Source organism: Pteropus medius, unplaced genomic scaffold, assembly GCF_902729225.1.
Source record: "Pteropus medius unplaced genomic scaffold, Ma_sr-lr_union100, whole genome shotgun sequence".
Lineage (NCBI taxonomy): Eukaryota > Metazoa > Chordata > Mammalia > Chiroptera > Pteropodidae > Pteropus > Pteropus medius.
In genome coordinates, this window is record NW_024354500.1 from 11,598,239 (window position 1) to 11,618,676 (window position 20,438).

The 20,438-nt window shown below is 35.9% G+C and overlaps 1 protein-coding gene and 1 pseudogene across 19 annotated transcripts in view; both read left to right on the top strand.

Moving 5' to 3' along the window:
• SNAP91 (synaptosome associated protein 91) overlaps positions 1-20,438 on the top strand; it is a 125,433-nt gene that overhangs the window by 85,754 nt on the left and 19,241 nt on the right. For 12 of the 19 annotated variants that reach the window (XM_039852840.1, XM_039852839.1, XM_039852837.1 and 9 more), the window contains 7 exons: positions 4,745-4,852; positions 5,491-5,745; positions 5,985-6,062; positions 6,218-6,289; positions 6,706-6,789; positions 13,373-13,507; positions 15,176-15,325. In XM_039852840.1, coding sequence (XP_039708774.1) covers positions 4,745-4,852; positions 5,491-5,745; positions 5,985-6,062; positions 6,218-6,289; positions 6,706-6,789; positions 13,373-13,507; positions 15,176-15,325 — 882 coding nt within the window. Of the gene's footprint in view, positions 1-4,744; positions 4,853-5,490; positions 5,746-5,984; positions 6,063-6,217; positions 6,290-6,705; positions 6,790-8,039; positions 8,124-13,372; positions 13,508-15,175; positions 15,326-20,438 lie in introns of all 19 variants that reach the window. The other 7 variants (XM_039852844.1, XM_039852849.1, XM_039852850.1 and 4 more) reach the window with 4 other exon arrangements.
• On the top strand, positions 945-1,063 carry LOC120595162 (uncharacterized; annotated as a pseudogene).

Genomic DNA, 20,438 nt, shown 5'->3' on the forward strand with positions numbered 1-20,438 from the left:
CTAAGCAAAAGCTTGGATCATCTTTGGCTTGAGGACTTTGAGAGATCATTTGAATCAGCACTTGAACTGGGTTGAAAACAGGTTTAAGGCAGACTTTGAAATGATTGTCCAAAAATATACTTTCCATGAAAATGTATATTCTGACACAGTTGATTTACAGCTGTGGGCTTGAGTCATATATCCTAGACTCTGCCAATATAGTATGCCTGGATCTGATGAGCCATCTGAAGCCAGTTATTTTGTTTGTTTGTTTATTTTTTTACATATTTCCATCTGAGTGGTATGAATGTCCAAACCTGGAGACGTGCTCATATCAAATGCATACATTGAGTAGTGTTATAGTCATCATAGCTTTATGTTTCTTCATTACAATATAACATCTTTCCCAGGGCACTTTGATGATATAGTAAAGAAATTGGAGGAAGCAAATGGCGGGGAGGGCGGGAGAGATCTGGCAGGCTCCGGCGGAGTTAATATACACTCCTGGGAATATACATTTATACACTGTTACATACCATTGTGCTATGTGCCATACACTAATCTCTGAGATTTGCCAACATTGCCTAAGACAAAGAACACTCAACTAGACACAGCATCGTTGCTACTGTTTCATGCAAGGAATTTGCACTGCCATTCCTACTACAGGAGAAACCTGTTAAAAAAAGAAAAAAAAAAAGGGCAGGGAGGAGAGGTTTGCAAACTCTTGAATAATTTATTATAAAGCATCATCCACTAGGGAAAATTAGTTTTTCAGTTATGCCTTTATAAATTTTGAGACCAAAAAGTAAAGTTTTAGCTTAAATTTATAAAATCAGTTTCACACCCTCCACCATCCATTATAGGTATTGGGTATGGGTGGTTTCTCATAGGCTTATGTTAGCAGAAAAACTTCAAGAAAAATAGGGACAGGATGGATAACAATTTTGTGCTTAAATATTTCTGTAGTCTGTAGCCATGCTACCCTGAACAAGCCCAGTCCCATCTGATCTCGGAAGCTAAGCAGGGTCGGTCCTGGTTAGTACTTGTATGGGAGACCACCTAGGAAGACTAGGTGCTATAGGTGTAAAAAAAATAAAAAATAAGAGATTGTAAGCTGACAAGGTCCTTGCAATCTGTGAGGTCAACCAAGGGTTGCCTCGCCTAAAAAAATATATTTCTATACCTTTAGCTGTTTAGATTTTTGTTTTTCAGTCTATTTTTAAGAGGCCTTATTGCCCCTTTAAGAAATCAATCAAAAGTTGTTTACACAACTTTAAAACATGCCATTTTACATAGCATGTACAGCAGTATTAAGTAGATTTCTTAAGAAATTCAGGAATGTTAATTTCTGAATAATGGCTAATTGTTTAATTTCATGGATATGGAATATTAAAACATTAAAATTTTCTATATATTTTAATTCTGTATTTTCATTACAAATTTAAAAAATAGGAAATGTCTGTTTTTAAATATTTTTAAATATTCAGATTATACCCACATAACATTTTGGTCATCTTAATGTAAGTTATTAAAAAAAATTTTTTCAAAAAACATATTTACTAAATGTTCTATTTTTAAAGAAAACTTTAGAAATAAAATCTGCTTTCTGTAGTCATACATAACAGGACTGCAAGGCAATGTTATATTTAAAAGTTTTAGTAAAACTTATAGCTATCGATGAAAATAAAAGACAGCGTTTTAAAAAACATCCTGTTTTCTATTTTTGAAAATCTTACTAACAGCTTAGCACAGGCCCCGGGGCACCCTTTCAGTCCACTGTGCCAATTTGTAAGCAAACCTTCATAAGAATGATAGCCTGTGAGCACAAAACCAAATGCCTGGAAAACCTAGGAACTTACCTCACAAGCCTGACTTCATTTGTACATGTTGGTTAACAAACCGACCATAGAAGAAAAGGACCTGGAATAGTGACTCTTGAGCTGTTGAGAACGATTGAAGAAACCTTTGTACTGAGTATGTGATTTAAAGATGGCCTGTGTGTCTGGAGAAAAAGGGCAAAGTAGTTCAGTCTTGGGGAAAAGGCAGCTATTAGAAATATTTAGAAAGGTAATCACATGATAAAAAGTTTAAGATAAAATTCTTCCTAGATTGCTAGAAGAAAGAAAAGACTAGTCTGCAGTAGTCTCAGAGAGACTGGCTTGCTGAGTAAGGCCTGGACTGAGTCCATAATTACAGAACAGCAGAGAATAGCACTGGTTGAAATTGACAGAATGTAGACATAAACTGCAAATAGGTAACAAGGGAAAGAGAACTGGATTGGAAATAGCTTTAGTTTTCAATACTGGAAGGATAATGCTGTCGTTAATAATGAAAGGAAGCTAAATATTAAAAGAAGTTTTGGTTTTTTAAAACATCAAAATTTTATTATTATCCTTCACAGTTCTGGGAGCTGACTGAGCTCAGCTGGATGGTTCTCACTCAGCATCCCTTTTGTGGCTACATTCAGACAGTGGCTGGGGCTGGGGTCATGTACAGTCTCACTCATTCATATCTCCATTTCCTGGGCTGGGAAGACTTAAGAGCCAGGAGCTGGAGCAGCTGGACTCCTGTCTTTAAGAGAAGTTTTGATGAGAGTAAATGAGTTAAGTTCATAATGTTTAGTTTTAAGTACCAGGAGAAGCATTAAAAAGGAGATGTCTTGCTGACAGGAAAACAAACGAAGAAAAAAATCACTTCTCCTGAGGCTAGAGCTATAAATATAGGTTACACCTACTTACAAATAAATGATAATTAAAGAGGCCAGCAGGCCAGCCCATGAATATTTATTTGACCTCTAGCACTGATATAGCTGGTGTTTATTTCATCTTACATGGAGGAAATAGTAGAGTAGAATGTGACACAGTTCACAGCAGTGCGGTGTAGTGGTTAAACACACAAACCTCAGTCAATTTATGGCCAAATCTTGACTCTGCCGTTTGCCGACGTTTGCCGACATTCTCTTATCTACAGAGTGGAAATAGTAGAACCTCCATCACAAGATATGTAAGACTTAAATCTAATAAAGGACATAAAATAGTGACACAATGACTGGCACATAAATACTCACTGAAGAGTGACTGCTATTACCATTTCTACTATTTCCAATAGTATTAGCCTCGTCTCCAGGTTTTATAGGAATAAAAGGAAAGAAAATAGACCTGACTTATGGCAAAATATTTTCATTCCTTCCCAACCTCCTCTTAGACTTTTCTTGTACTACTCTAAGTCCTCTATTTTAGTGTCCTTATCATGGCATCAGGGGAATTAGGCCTGCCCTATCTCCTGGTGTATTTTTCATACTCTAGTATTATTATTTGACCTTTCCCCTAAGTGACTTCTACTCAGAACATTATATTCACTCAGTGTAGCTGAAAAAAGCAATCAGATTAAATAAATCTGAATATATGAATAATTGATCGTGCCATTGTCCCTTCTAGGGATATTTGTGATTTTCTGAAAGACCTTTTAAGCCAGCGAGTCTCTAATGTTTGTTATTGCACTTAACACTGGGGCTCGGGAGATTATGAAAGTGTGTTGTTTCATGTTAAGATCAGTTTGGAACATGCTGGCTTAAACTGAGAAACAAGTGTTTTGATTGTAGGACTTCCTACAGCCTAATATCCTGTGTAAATCTCAGAGAAAAGGGGTGTATACTGTGTAGCATTTCCCAAGCATAACTGACAAATTCTTTTTAGTGGCCAGAGGAACAATGTTCTATGAAACTCTGGCAGATATTATGGAAGGCAGCGTTTTAGGATGGGAAGTCTAGCAGGTAAGTGCCAGGTTCTAGGTGAATTTTGGCCCCCACTTTCCAGGCATTTTTTTCCAAAGCAAGTCATACTTATGATGCCTTCATTCCTATTGTACTTTGGAACTATAGAGTCACTTAGAAAACGCCGGGTTTTTCTTTTACATAATTAACATGGTTTGTTGGGAACCATTTGTACACTTCAGCCATTTATAAACTGGAGTTACATGTATTTTAATGGCTTTTCTACCTAAATAGTAATAACATTCTTAAAATATGAAGCTATATTTTAATCTGTTGAAAATAGGTCATTTTCCAACTAAAGCAATACAGTATTTTAAAAGAATAAGTCAGAATAAGAACCTTGTGGTGTCATCCCCTATTTTATTATCTCTTTATTTCTTTAAAACAAGTCCTGATTGTATCTGAAAATGCTTTTCAAGAATGACAATGACTTAACTTTTATGAATACTTAGTAAAACTTCCATATAACAGTATAATTTTGCCTGTACTTGACTATAAAATTTTTTAAAACTAGGATTGTTTCTTTACATTACTGCCATATATTTCATTTTATTGGCATTAAAGAAGACATCCATGTTTGCTAGAAACCACTAGTCAAAAACATCATAGTAACATAATATGTATTACTTGGACATCAAAGTTTAATGTCTTAAATTACATAATAAAGTTATTTTTGTATTTTGATTTTCACATCCATTAATTTCTAACGAAACATAAAACATGCTTCTCAGAGCCCTTATACAATGAGAATCTTGTTACCTTTTGGGTCCTCACAGTATCAACACTGTACCACTTACTTGCATGTAACTAACATGAAGGGGCGCAAAGAATTGTTGTTTTGTGACCACCCGCCGTGCATGGACCATAAAAATGCATTTTAAGAAATTCATGTTGTATAAGGGAGCCTTCTTTGCAATTTAACTTGGTTCTTTTACTATATTTTCTTCTCTTTTTATTCCTTTAATTTCTACTGTTTTAAAAACTGCACCCAAGATGCCTTTGCAGCTTCTCCCGGGGAGGCCCCTGCAACATCCGAAGGGGCCGCCGCACCAGCTACCCCAACCCCTGTAGCAGCAGCACTTGATGCATGTTCAGGAAATGGTGGGTTTAAAAGTCATGAGCCCGTCTGTTGTTTTTCTGTCCTAATGTGAAACTCCCGTAGCTAGATGTGGCCATATGTTTTTCTAATTTTAATTTCTTCTGAGTAGAAAGTATCATTCATCATAACTGAATAAATAATGCTGGCACTTAAAACATTAAGACAATGAAGTGCATACTTATCAAAATTGACAATTTCTCAAGATTGACAATTTTTGTCAGCACAAGTATGCTCTCTTAATGTTTTTTATTCTCTAATGCTGTATTATACTCTTTCGTAACACTGAGTTCAAATATATAAGCATGTTTTAATGAATTTCAAAGCTACCAAATTGACCAGATTAAGTAAGGATTTGAAGAATAACAATGTCTGATGGTAGACTACAGTCTAATCTTGTAGTACTTTGAAATATTTCAGTTTCTCAACTTGAGGCACCTGCTGAGTTTTCTTTTTTCTTAGAAAAACATCCTAATCCCTGATGCCCTGCTAATAGGACAGTAGTTCAATCCAAGCAGCCTAATGCCTAACTAGTGTGTAAATAAATATCTGTGTCAGGTGTCTCTTACCCATAGTTATGATGCTTCTCTCTTGTCTCTCTCCTTACCGATGCTGTATGTGTCTCCACTTTCCTTTCCAAAAGACCCCTTTGCCCCGTCTGAAGGTAGTGCAGAGGCTGCACCTGAGCTGGACCTCTTTGCAATGAAGCCACCTGAAACCAGTGTTCCTGTAGTTACCCCTACAGCTAGCACAGCCCCTCCGGTTCCCGCCACTGCTCCTTCTCCTGCTCCCGCCGTTGCAGCTGCCGCTGCTGCCACTACCGCTGCTACCACCACCGCTACCACCTCCGCCGCCGCCGCCACCACCACCGCTCCTCCTGCTCTAGATATCTTTGGTGGTAATTTTTTGTCGTTGTTGTTGTTGAACTCTTTCCATCTGGTGGATTGAATTCTGGTACTTGAGATATACTGTATCCACAACTGTTACTGCATGAATACTGTGTAATTAAATGGTTCTCTAGAAACCATTTGCTGCTTACTTCAGAATTCTCCAGAGTACTAATTCAGAATTGGAAAGTGATCCTGTTTCATTCTGGTTTGTCAAGCTGAGTAAAGGCATGTGTGTTCTTGGTCTTAGATTTGTTTGAGTCTGCTCCTGAAGTCGCTGCAGCGCCTAAGCCGGATGCTGCTCCTAGCATAGACCTGTTTGGTACAGGTAAAATCAAAGCAACCCTTACGTTAGTTTTCCTAGATGTTTTCGTAATTGAGCTCTTTGTACTCACCTGTGATAATGCATTTGCTAGATGTTTGACTTTGATTTCAGCTCTCTACTTACTTCTGCTTGGTTTTGGTTTGTTTCACTTTTGGAAGATGCTTTCTCTTCTCCACCACAAGGGGCCTCTCCTGTGCCTGAGAGTTCTCTCACTGCTGACCTCTTATCCGGTGAGTCCTTTTGCCAAAGTCAAGCCTTCAGAGATACTTTGTGGGGGTTACGTGTGGAGAGGCTGATACAAAAACATGTGGGTTTGTCTTGAGTTCTTTTAAACTGAAGATTCACTTTTAAAAATCTTATTCTTTGGCCCATCACCAACTGACGGGGGTTAATATTTCAAATCTAACATGATGAAAACAAAACTTTTTGTTCTACACTAAAACCTCTGACCTCAAGAAGTCATATTTTATTTTCTTCTGCAAAGTGTATACTTTCAAATCCATTTGCTTTTCCTTAACTGTTAAGATTGTCTGCAATCTTACTGCCTCTTGTTAAACATGAAATCTCAAGAAGCCATTTGTCAAGGCTCCTGGTTTCATTTTCCTTTGGGTGACATGCAATTTTCCTGTTGTGTGCTTCACTGCAGTGGATACATTTGCAGCTCCATCTCCTGCAACCACTGCCTCTCCAGCAAAGGCGGATTCTTCAGGTGTGATAGACCTTTTTGGGGGTGCGTATCTCTCCTTCAACACTTACAGAATCTTTTTTTCTTCATAATAGTTTTTAGATCTTCTATTTCATTATATATTTTTTGACCGTGTGAAGTTACTTTCATCTCTTAAATGTAAACCTAAATTTTTAAGATCTTTTCCATTTTTTTGCCATCATCATCTTCATCCTCACCAGTTCATCATAATTTTCAGTGCATGGCCTAACAACACCGGATCATTGTGTTTTTAACTTTTCGTTCATTCTAATGTAGAATCAGCTCATTGGAATTTGCTTCTACTGTTCTTCCTTGGTGATCCTGATCTGTTGGTTAAACCGATGTTTCTAAGTTCTTAAAAGCGATATAAAAATTAACTAGATAGTTCAGAATTGAAAACAAATAAGCCAGTCGAAACTGAAAGCATAAGCTCTAGATGTCATGCATTATTCCTTAGGGTTTATTTATGATGAAGTTAATGTTTTAAAATCCTTCCAGAGAATTGGAAGATGTTTCACTGATTTAAATGTATTCTCCTCTTCCTTTATATGTTATTCGAAGATAGGGAGATATACTGAATTAACTCTTAAACTCCTTTGGATGATACATTTAAAGTCTTCTGTTAACAATAAATTTGTAGGAGAAAGTACAGGATTGAAGTGCTTTCTTCATGAATATCCATAAATGCGTATGCTGTGGGCTACAATACCAGCCTTAGCAAGTTAAAAACACATTACATACATTTAGGCATCATGGTATGTGCCATGATGGGTAGGGTACATGCAGGGTGCAAAGATGTAACAGTCTCTGACTTTCAGAGGCTCAAAAATTGTGGCAAATAAACAATGAACCTTGATATATATGTACAAGAGGGTTGTTGCTATTGCTTGAATTAAATTTGTTTTAAAAAAAATGTTTAAGTTTAATAGAGTTCTAAATGGGAAAATTCTGTTTTATAACCTTTGGGCAAATTTTTTACACCTTGATCGTATATTGATAGATGACAGGATTTAGTCCAGGTTGTATTCTTAAAAAAAAAAAATTTTTTTTACGAAAGTGTTAATTCTTAAATATTACAGAACTCTTTTTTTTTTTTGAGAGAATAAACTGGTCAGAACATAATTCAATTCACTCCATCATTTCACATCCACAGGAGACAACCTCACCATACAAAGCTCCATATCTATGCAATGCTCAGCAAAACACTTAAATTACTTATTGTACTTACTGTTTACACTCTTTTACTTTTTTGCTGCATAATGGATAATGGGTAGATGCATTTGGAAGTAGTGCTTCTGAGCCCCAACCTGCACCTCAGGCTGCTTCTAGTTCATCAGCATCGGCAGACCTACTAGCGGGTAATTAATTAAATTAAAATAAAGTGGTATTTTGTTGAAGTTAAGTTTGGATATACTTTTATAAGTAACATATAAGTTTTAAGGTGCATGTTTTCTATCCCTTTTGAGACACAAAATTGGAAAATGAGACATTATATAATAGAAGGTTGATTATTTCCCAGGATTTTTTGAAATTAGTCTTAAAATCCCATTTGTATATAAGCTACCCCTGTGGTTCCACGGATACCCTAATCTGCCTTACATTCAGTTAGCACATTTCTTTTTGTTTACTAAAAAAGGGGATATGTTTGTGTTAGCGATTTTTATCTTGTGTTGCCTATACGCATCTTTTTTTTTCTTTTTCAGAAATTTGTGGGGAAAGGTACTATGGTATTTGACAGTTGTTTCTATAAGATGTGAATCACACTAGGAGAAACTCTTATAAAGATTTCTGCCATTGGATTGAAGCTGCTGCCACATATGCCACCTTTTAACAAGCTGCTCATTTTTCTATTTGAAAACCCCTACAGTGATCCCAGTTCAACAGGACTATGTTGGGGGAATAGATTGGTACAAGATGCCTAGAATTGTTGCTTATTGCCAGGATGGGATAGATAGATTAAAAGGAAACATTCAAAGATGCAAAGACATTAAAAGCTAACCGTCGGTCTTCCTTGGGGGCAAAGCAAAGTGGGCTTAATGATAGCCAGACCTAGAAATTATTTTTACAGGCAAAGCACTTGCCAGTTGCAAGACTGCAATAGTGAGTTTCAAGTTCAGATTACCAGTCAAACTCACAAGACATTGCTGGTTTAACTCACTCTGACTTAGAAGGGTACATAACACGAAACACAGCAGCAGCGTCACAGAGGCCTCACATACTCATATGCAGCTTCCACTATCCCTCCTTAGTCACCACAAAGTATGCATTTGGTTATAAAGTTGGCAAGGGGCTGGTGAGAATTTGGGTCCCATCAGCACAGAGAAGCCACCATTTACAGTCTTTCAGGTTAAATTCCCTGTTAGCCATGTAACCTTTGATAGGGTATTATTGACTGGCTCTCATACTTTAGAGAAGTGAACAATCCTGACACCAGGTATAGCAGGCCAAGGAACATTCATTCTTGTATTAGTAATGAGTAATGGGCCCATTAGTAATTATTAAAGGGCCTTCATCAGCCTTCAGAGTTGTAGGCTGTTTGACATGGGTTCAGATCTTTCCTCAAGAGGCTAGAGGAGGTAATCACAGCCCCACCATTGAACTTTCTTTCCATCAATAATTCACACTGATTATTTAACAATCTTTCCCAGGGGCAGTAGCATTCTTTGTGTCTTTCTCATCCTCTCCTATAAACATGACACTCCTATTTCCCGAATCCATTTCATGCCAGTGACTGCCAGCTGTTATTTTCCTGAATCAATGATGAAGATCTGGGGTTCTTCTGCGGACTTTGGAAATTGCAAATATGGCAAGAGGCAGTGCACTCAGCACAAGCCACAACTGGTTGCTTGGCGAAAACAGTACTAGCTTATCTGGCTTTTCTCCTGGCCTACATATTCTTCATAACAACTTCAAATTGGTCACAAAAACTTTTAAGCTCTTACTAAACCAATAACCTTAATTAAGATTTTCAAGTATAGCGAATCAATTTTAGGAAGTTGCAGAAATAGCATAGTTTTAAATGGCTATTTGGCAAAATGACCTTGTCAATTTTAAAATGAGATTACTGATTATAAACTTTTGCTCTGAAGTTATAATTAAGCTTAAAATGGTATATGAAATCAAATGTTCTGTCTTTTTGCAGAATTCTGAGGTCTTTCTTTCTCTCTGGGTATTCTCTCCAAGTCATTGAGGTTACTGGTAGGATAGAGATATTATTTATATCTCAACTAGAATCTAACTGGAAACTTGAGAGTTAAGTTTATAACAAATAAAGAGACATATTTTTTTCACACAGAGAAGAGTAAAGCTGTCAAACTCCTCTCAATATACATCAGCTGAAAATATAGATGTTTGAAAGATATGGACAAATTCCTGGATGACGGATGTAAAAATGGATTATTTAAGGAGATTAGGTGTGTTAAAGAATATGCCTAATTTCTGAGGTTGACATCAAGCAAGAAAATCATTTTCTTCCATAACAGACACAATTCTGAGGTGACTGTGCCATAAATCTGTGCTAATATAGGATTGTGTCACATCTTATTTTTAATTCCAAAGATAGGGAAGAATATAGGCCAGCCTTATGAGGCCCTTTGTAGCTTTGCATCCTCTGTAACCACATAACACAAGTGACTGTAGCAGAGCCACAGAAGTCCTTGAACTGATTTAAATTATAAAAATGTTCAGTATTGAATTAATAACCATTTCACTCAATGGGAAAGTCTACAGAAAGTCTGTGGGGATGGGAAACAGTCTGAAAAGTATCAGATGAAAGGTTCTCGGGTTGTTATTCCTAGAAATATTGACTATCTCAGGTTGATTTTAATAAATGGAATATGTTGACAACTGATCGTATCACTGAGAGTAATTGAAATGATACCATCTTTAACATAATGAAGCAAATGTGAGTGTGAGGAGAGTATGTGTGGGAGTGTGTTTATCTACCAATTGTTTTAAAATTTCACTCTCTTGACCCAAGTGATATGATATGTTATGTAGACTGTGTCAGTTTTGATATGTCTATATTAATAAAACGTCATTAAGTGTGTAGGCTGTTTCCTTTTAGAAAGATATATTTGTAAGACTAATTATCTATGATAAAAGGCAGTGAGCCTGTGGATGGTTGAGCACCTGAAGATAGTTGGCAATTCAGTTATAATGTAGGACAGTTCAAATATGCCTGCAGGACATCCAGAAGCCTACTGATGATTACCTTACTTTCAATTCTATAGAAGACCTTTCTTAGTGTAATTAAGAACCACATAGAAAGATTGATTGAGGTTTAGGTTTTCTTATTACTTACCTCTATTCCAGAGCTCTAAAACTTTTTACTTAACAGGAGAAGTTCCCCACAACTCCTTATTAATGTCTATAATTTTCCTATGTAGCTCTTCATTTTAGAGTATAGCAATAGATTTTTTAAGATAATTAGTTGGTTATTTTATATCATTTAATATCTTTTAAATTAGTCTAGGTTTGTGAGGGCATCTATTTCATAAGAACTGAGAGTAATAGAAATAGTCATCTTTCAAGTCTCTTCTAGCCATGGAAAGACGGGATTGAATCAGATGATCCTAAGACCCTTCCCAACACTAATATGCTGTGATTCTAGAATATATTGTCTCTTCTTGGCCAAATTTTAAGAAAGTGAGGGTCAAGTACAGTTGTCTGCACATCCACCTATAACAGAGAGGACCACACTGAGGAACAATCGCCTAAATTAACCATAGCCATATTCTGACTTGAGGTGTAGGTTATTTAAAAAAAGTCAGTGTGAACACAGCCACCAATTTTCCTAAAACCAAAATGGTCACAATCACAAAAATAATTACTTTTAGCTCATCTTCACTTCATACTGATATTAAGGATCTTAAGGATCTGGAAAATGTCTTTTCTTCAGTTAGGAAAATTACATGATGCTTATATCACTCAAATACCAAAATCACTTAAGTAGCCACTGTGAACTTTAAAGACCCTCTTCTAATAGGTAACAATTTTCCAAGCTACAGTTTTTCCATACATATTACAAAGAAAGCCTAAACCCACATCAATATCAATTTCCAGGAGCAACACGACTTGAACATTACTGCCTGCTTTAGGAAATAGTAACTGGAGAATTTCAATAGAGGCCATTTTCAAAATTATAAATTGGTTTTATGGCTGTAAACTTAAGGATTATTTTTTTAAGCATTTTTTATTTATTTTTTGCAAGCAGTTGCCAAAGCAGAGAAATGTAACTAGATTAGAAAGAAATATATATACCCAAACAGTATAAAAAAAGATTTCTAGTAGTGATAAATTCTTTGATAATAGAACCTGATCTAATGCCTTATTAAGAAATCGCTTCCTTCACAGATCGCACATTTTTGTACAGAAACAATGCAGATGAGCTCTGCTTCTGTTTCTGACTGTTGATTGAGAGAAATGATTTGCTTCCAGCCTTCCAAAGATAAATATTTAATTTGAGATTCAGTTACTTTACAATAGTCGGATTTCTCCTCACCCTTTATATTCAGAAGTTTCCTTCATTCAATAAACATGAATACAATGTTCTAGTCATTGTGCTGAATATTAGTGGAAGAGGTGAGAAAAGAAGACATAGTTCCTGGCACCAAAAAGGCATCCCTGGGGTGGGAGTTTGGGGGCGAGAAAAAACAAGTATGATGGCAGTACGGTGGAGATATGTGCCAGGTGCTAAGGACACAGAGGCAGATCACATAACTCACTTGTACTTGGTGTGGGCGGGGTGGGGGTAGTTGTGGCTGATAGTAGTGGGTGACAATACAAGACAAGAAGCCCTTGCAGAGCAGGCACCTGACTCACTATGATGGTGCATTAGGCAGCAACCTAGTTTGCAGGGATGAGGTGGGAGTCAGAGACAAAGGAGCTTGATCATTATACAAAAGAATCTGCATTCTGTGAATCTGAAAGTTGTGGGGAGCCAGTGAAGGATTTTAGAGAAGGTACTTTGTCAACATTTTCCACTCAGAAAAATCACTCTGGCTCTGTTGCAGAGACTAGATTGAAGAAAGTCCAAACTAGGAGCCCCCCTGGGTGACTTTATGAATTCTCAGAACAGTATTGGGAAAGCCTAAACTTGGTGGTAGTAGCAATAGGGCTAAAGCATATATGAAAGATATAAAAGAGGATTTGATGGGAGAGTGCATGCATATTTTTCTATTTGTATTTTTATTATTATACTGATTCAATGTGTATAACTAAGCATTGTCTAACTACCTGGTATTGTGATTTGAAGAAACAAAATTTAAATATAATGAAAATAATTATTTGACTTTAACCCCATGGAGACCTTCTTAGCTTTACGTACTCCATTGTAGTGATAGATTTGGTTGCCACAGGTTTTCTTAACGAGGGTATATATCGTGTGCTGTCTTGTCTCTAATTAACTTAAATTTTTCATTAGTATATAACAAATATCAAGATATTTGAAAAACTTTTTAAAAAACTAACTTCCCAGGTGTCACTGACTTATTTCTATACATTCAATTCCTTTTCAGTCTTTTATAACTTTTTCTGGCTCCATTTTTATGGCCTTTACCCATGTTTAATTGTTTCTGCTTACATTTTTCTGACACTTTTTTTCTAGGATTTGGGGGTTCTTTCATGGCCCCTTCTCCATCACCAGTGACTCCAGCTCAGAATAACCTGCTACAGCCCAATTTTGAGGCAGCTTTTGGAACAACGCCTTCAACTTCTAGTGGCAGCTCCTTTGATCCGTCAGGTGAGGCAGTGATTTTTAACATTCTTTTTATTCTGATTATAAAATACACCATCTAAGGTTAGTATGATATTAGGAAATGTATATGCAATATTGAATGATGGCCTGGTTTTAAAACTGTTCAGTAAATCTCTTATTTAGTAACTTAAGTAAATATTTTCAGTACATTTTGCTAGTTTTAAGGATAACCTGTAATCACTTTCTGTGTTTCTGTTTTTAATTTTTAGCAGAAATCTAACTTAACAAACATGCACACCATCTGTTTGCATGAGCTTACATGCACATGGTTTAGATATGATTAAGGAAAAACAAGTACTTTGTACTGAATCTTTGTACAGTATCTGAATGTGTGGACACTCCCCCCTGCTGTTGCTTACACCCTCTGAAGCTTGCATGGCCCTTGATTTTATGAAGTTGAGACACAAATAGTATTCTTTGCCTGCCTTTTAACCTTTCATCCTGCTGTCATTTTGTTTGTATTCTCTTCCATTCTACTCTTCCCATGCTGGGTCCTCACTACAAATTTTCAATTGGTGAGTTTTTGGCAATTAAATGTGTTTCAGAAACACCCTAAATATATCCCTTGCCTGACAATTTGGTTGCTTCTATTGCCAGTGCCTATTTGAATGCTGTGCTTTTTAAACTTAGATTTATTGTGTAGTAGTGTTTATGGTAAATATGCATAGTTTTTTGATAAAAATTAACAGCCACAAATTTTTTTGACATGGATAAGAAGATATTAGCAATAACTTATGGAAATCCTGTGAGTCTGCATTTTGAATGACCTCTCTGTATTCTAGGAACTAAACACGTAGTAATTTGTTGTGTGGTAATCAGGAACCATTAATAATGACATGAATTCTTATTATTTAAAATAGTGTTTACTTTAAATATGTCCTTAAAGTTTGAACCAAAACTGATTGCTGTAATGAGAGGAAAAAAATCAAAATTCTTACTTCCGAAATATGATCAACTACTTTTCAGATACTTATTGCTAGGAAGTGACCATTAGATCAGGTTTTATTCTGACCTTGATTTCGTAGGTAACTAGGAGATTTCAGCCTTCTTTTCTTATTTAAGAATTGTTTTAAAAGTAAGCACAGTAGGATTTGAAAATAAATCATTTTTAGGCTTTGATATATCACTACCATTTTGAATAAAAATGTGTCTTAGTGATAGTTTTTAATAAGGGTAACCATAGCTACCTCTTACTGAGTGCCTATATAATACAAACGTTATAATAAAGACATGATATATTATCTAATTTAATCTTTACAACAAAGCTATGTACTAGTGGTACTCTCCACATTTACAGATGAGCAGATCTCAGACAGTGATTTTCTCAAAGTCTCTCAACTAATGAGGCATGTAGCTGAGTTTGAGCTCAATTCTGACTCCAGAGTCTGTGCACTTTCCTGCACATTACATAGATTTTTTTCCCCTTCTTTGTTCATGTTCATTAGTATTTCCATACTTTGAGTAGACATACATAAAGACATTCTTTTTGGTGTCATAGTCATAATAAGTGTGAATTACATGCCTTTTTTTTTTTTATAAGATTGTATATTCACTTGTTTTCATAGTTTTTTCAAAAGACAGTTTCCCTTTAGTTTTCCATATGATCTTTTTTTTTTTTTCAATTCTTCTGATCCTGGTCTATTTGATTTCCAGTGTTTGATGGTCTAGGTGATCTTCTGATGCCAACCATGGCACCAGCTGGACAGCCTGCACCCATCTCAATGGTACCTCCCAGTCCCGCAATGGCAGCAAGCAAAGCCCTTGGGAGTGATCTTGACTCATCTCTTGCCAGCTTAGTAGGCAGTGAGTAATACACTTTTCTTTAACTAAATCTTATGTGATTTTTCCCCTGTCTTTTTTGTATATATTGTTTCTGGATTCACTTATAGGTGAATAGATTGAGGAGTAGACAAATTCATAGTGCTTTACCCAGTTCAGTTCATTGGAAGATAAACAGTCACTATGCCATTGTCTCACAAGCAGTACCCATGTCATTTTTACTCTAAATTGCCAAAGGAATAGTTAGAGAGCATATACAAATATGAAACCAAGTGCATTGTGCATAACATGTACTTAATTTTTCATTTCTTTCAGAAACGAGAACATAGAGTAATTTAGATTCAGTATATTTGCCAATTGAGTATCCAAGTGAATTTCAGTTATTCACTCGACAAATATTTATTGAGTACCAAGCACTCTTCGAGGCTCTAGAGGTAAATCAGTGAACAAAACAGATATAAATTTCTATTCTTATGGTGCTCAGGAAGGACAGAAACAAACATTAAATGTTTTCAGATAAATAAATTCTATAGTATGCTAGGCCACAAATGCCATGGGGAAAAGCAGGACAGGCAACAAGGGACTAGAAGTGCTACCAAGTGTGAGCTAAGAGTAGGACTTGCTGAAGAGGTAAAATTTCAGCAAAGTTTCAAAGGTAAAGAAATGAACCATGTGAATATCTGAAGGAGAATATTTGCAGGCAAAGGAGATAGCCAGTACAAAAGCATTGGGGCAGAAGATTGCCTGGCACATTCAAGGAACATCAAGGAAACTAGTGTCTGGAGCTAGGTAAGTGGAGAAGAGAGTCCTAGGAGATGAGGGCAGCTATAATAAAGATTGACCTTTTCTTTGAACTCTGAATTTGGTTTTTTTATTAAGGTGAATGGGTTTAGCTTTACAGATACCTACGTTTTATTTTACTCAAGGATATATCAAAAGTTTAACAAATCACTAATACAGGTTTTTTTTCCCCTACACTTTATCCTATGCACTTACTTTTGTTTCCCATTTATCATCCTTGGTCTGGGCATCCATGACAATGCTTTGATGACACCCATGGAGAGAATATTTGAATATTTCTTCCTACTCTAAAATTTCATCTTACTGGTAGATAGTCTTCGGTAGTAATTGCTTTTGCTGGACACTATGATGTACCTCCTTCAGAAATAAAGAATTTCTAACTCTAGCTGCGGAGGCCAACCACCTCTGAGAATTATCTCAGCTGAAGGAAGCTGATCCACTAGAGGAATGGCCAAACTATCCAGATAAAGAAGAAATACTTTTCAATATCAAAACTTCTACAAAGCTACAGTAATCAGGACAAATGGTACTGGTATAAAGATAGACCAATAGAATAAAGAGCGCAGAAATAAACCTCACATACCTCATCAAACAATTTTTCTACAAGAGTGCCGGGACCATTCAAAGTTGGAAAAGACAGTCTTTTCAAAAAACGTGCCAGGACATCTGGATGGCCACATGCAAAAGATGAGGTTGGACCTCTTCCTTATACCATCCACAAAAATCAATTCAAAGTGAACCAAAGGTCTTAATATAAAAGTTAAAACTATAAAACTCTCAGGAAAAAACCCAGGTGTAAATCTTTATGGACTGAGGTTAGGGAGTGGCTTCTTAGGTATAATACCAAATATACAATCAAAGAAAAGATAAATTAATAAGAATTCATCAAAATTAAAAACTTTGTGTTACAAATGATACCATTGAAAAAGTGAAAAAAAAAACCAACCCATGAGAAAAAATACTCCTAAATCATATATCTCCTAAAGTACTCATATCAATAATATACAAAGAACTCTTATAATTGAATAATAAAAAGACAAATAATTTAAAAATTGGCAAAGGATTTAAATAAACGCTTCTCCAAAAAAAGATATATAAGTGGCCAGTAAGTATATGAAAAGATGTTGAACATCATTCACCATCAGAGAAATGCAAATCAAAACCACAATGACAGACCACTTCATACTCACTAGGAACTCTGTAATCAAAAAGGGAATAACAAAGGTTGGCTGGGATGTAGAGAAATTAGAACTTTCAGCCATTGCTGGTAAAGATGTAAAATGATGCAAACACTTTGGAAAACAATTTTACAGCTCTGCAAAAGTTAAACATGGAGTTACCATATGACCCAGCAATTTCACTCCTAGGTGTATACCCAAGAGAATTGAAAGCATATGTCCATATGACTTATACACAGATATTTACGGCAGCAATTGACATAATAGCCAAAAGTGGAAACAACCCAAATGTCCATCAAGTGATGAATGAAGAAATAAAATGTGGTATATCCATAAAATCTAATTAGTCAGCCATAAAAAGAAGTAAAAGATACAATCTACAACATAGATGAACCTTGAAAATATTTTGATAAGTGAAAGAATCACAACACAAAAAAAAACTCCATAGTATATAATTTCATTTATATGAAATGTCCTGAGTAGGGACTCTTTAGGAAAAAAATTAGATTAGGAATAGTCCAAGATTTGGGGCAGGAAGGAATGGGAACGATTGCTAATAGGTGTGAGGATGCTATTAGGGATGATGAAAATGTTTTGGAATTAGAACGTGGTAATGATTTCACAACCTTGTGAACATGCTTTTTGCACTGAATTTTACTCTTTAAAAGTATGAATTTTATGACATACCAATGTTTTTTAGAAATCTCACCTCACTATACACCCATTTGAAAGACTAAAGTTTTAAAAAGAAAAATAAAACTGATAATACTACATTCTTACAAGGATGTAGAGCAACTGGAATTCTTAAACTTTGCTGGCGGAAATTCAAAATGGTATAGCCATTTTGGAAATCAGTTTCTTACAGTTAAACCTAGACTTATATGACTCAGTAAACCCACTTCTAAGTATTTATCCTAGAGAAATGAAAACATATGTTCACACAATAATCTGTACATGTGTCTTTATAGCAGTGCTATTCAAAAATACCAGAAACAACCCAAATGTCCTTCACTGGGTGAATATATAAACAAACGGTGGTAAACTCATTCAATAGAACACTACTTAGAAATAAAAAGGAATGAACTATTGATATACACAACAGCATAGATGAATCTCAGATACATTATGCTAAGTGAAAGAAGCCAGACACAAAAAATTTATATACTGTAGTATTACATTTATATGATATTTTTGTTAAGGCAAAATTGTAGGGACCAATAAGTGAATATTTTTAATTAAAATATATTACAAAATTGAAAAAAAATTTACCTACATTCTCTATCAATATTCCAGTTTATCTTTTTACAGAAACTGACAAGCTGAATATAAAATTCATATGGAAATGCAAGGAAGCCAGAGTAACCAAAACATCTTGAATAAAAAAAGAATAACTTTGTAAGCCTTGTACTTCATGATTTCAAAACTTACTACAAACCTACAGTAATTAAGACAAGTGGTACTGCATAGGGATAGGTGTATACATCAATGGAATGGAATGAAAGTCTAGAAATAACACACACACACACACACACACACACACACACACACACACACACACAAAGAGTCAGTCATTTTCAGCAAAGGTGCCAAGACAGTTCAATGAGAAAAGAATCATCTTTTTAACAAATGGTGCTAAGACAACATAGCCACATGCAAAAGGGTGCAGTTAAACTCCTTACTTATTTCAAAATAATTAATATAAAATGGATTATAGAGCTAAATGTGGTAGCCAAAACTATAAAACTCTTAGAAGAAAATGTGTGAGTAAATCTTTATGACCTTTGATTAGATAATGTTCTTAGCTATGACATCAAAAGCACAAGTGATGATAGAAAAAATAAATAGGACTACATAAAAATTAAAAACTTTTGTGCTATAAATGAGACCATCAAGAAAGTGAAAAACAACCAACAGAATGGGAGAAAACATATATCTGATAAGGGACTTGTATCCAGAATAAATAAAGAACTCTTACAACTCAATAATAAATAGACAAATAACACAATTTTAAAATAGTTAAATGATTTAAATAGACATTTCTCCAAAGAATATATGGCCAATTTGCACATGAAAAGGTGTTCAACATCAGTCACCTGTGAAATGTATATCAAGACCACAATGACATATCACTTCACACCCCTTGCGATGACTGTAATAAAAAAGACAGATTATAACCAGTGTTGATGAAGATTAAGAGAAATCGAAACCCTCTAACGTTGCTGGTGAGAATGTTACATTGGGCAGCTACTGCGGAAAGCAATTCGGCAGTTTCTCAAAACATCGAACGTAGAGTTACCATCAGGCAGAGTGCACCAGATGACAGCCTAGGAAGCGCTTCCCCAGGATCTCTCCTGAGCTTTGCACAAGTCTCACCTTTGTGAGGGCCTCCCTGAGCATCCTGTTTAATACTGCCTGCCCCTCACTCTCATACTGCCCCACCAGATCCCCCTTACCCTGCTCTTCCTTTTCATTTTTCCATAGGCTTCCCATGTCATTTTCTAGCAGTCTACATAATTTTCTTTTTTATAACTTTATTATTTTATTTCCATTTTGTCCCATTAGAATGCAAGTTCTCCAGGATTAGCGTTTCTTCCTTCAGGAACATATTCCAAGTACTTAGAATGGTGCCTGGCATATGTAGGAGCTCAACAAATATTTGCTAAAGTAATAAATGAACTGAGATTAGAGCAGAATAAGACCACCCTTACATTCGTAGATTCACTAGAAGGACTCAGGGGGCTCAGCACATCTTTGTACTCACAGCTGAGATTTATTACAGCAGCATAGTAAGGATACACAGCTGGATCATCGGGGGAAAAGACACAGGCAGAGTCTGGAAGAATCCACACACATAGTTCCTTATGCTCTCTCCTTCCCATCGGGGAAGAGCATATAAAAATGTGGCAACACGTGTGATGTTTCTGCCCAAGGAAGCCCTTTAGAGACTCAGCACCCAGGGTTTTTATTGGATACTGATGGCGTAGGCACTCCAAAATTTCAGTCTTGCAAAAGGAAAGCAGGTGTTTAGTATAAACCACGTCATTTTTTAGTCACAGTAAGCCAACGTGTCATTAGGAAAGGTTTTATCTCAGTGTAGAGAACAGTTTACTAGCCAGCTTCCCAGATGCCAGCCACACAGGCCTTCCTAAGATAGTAGT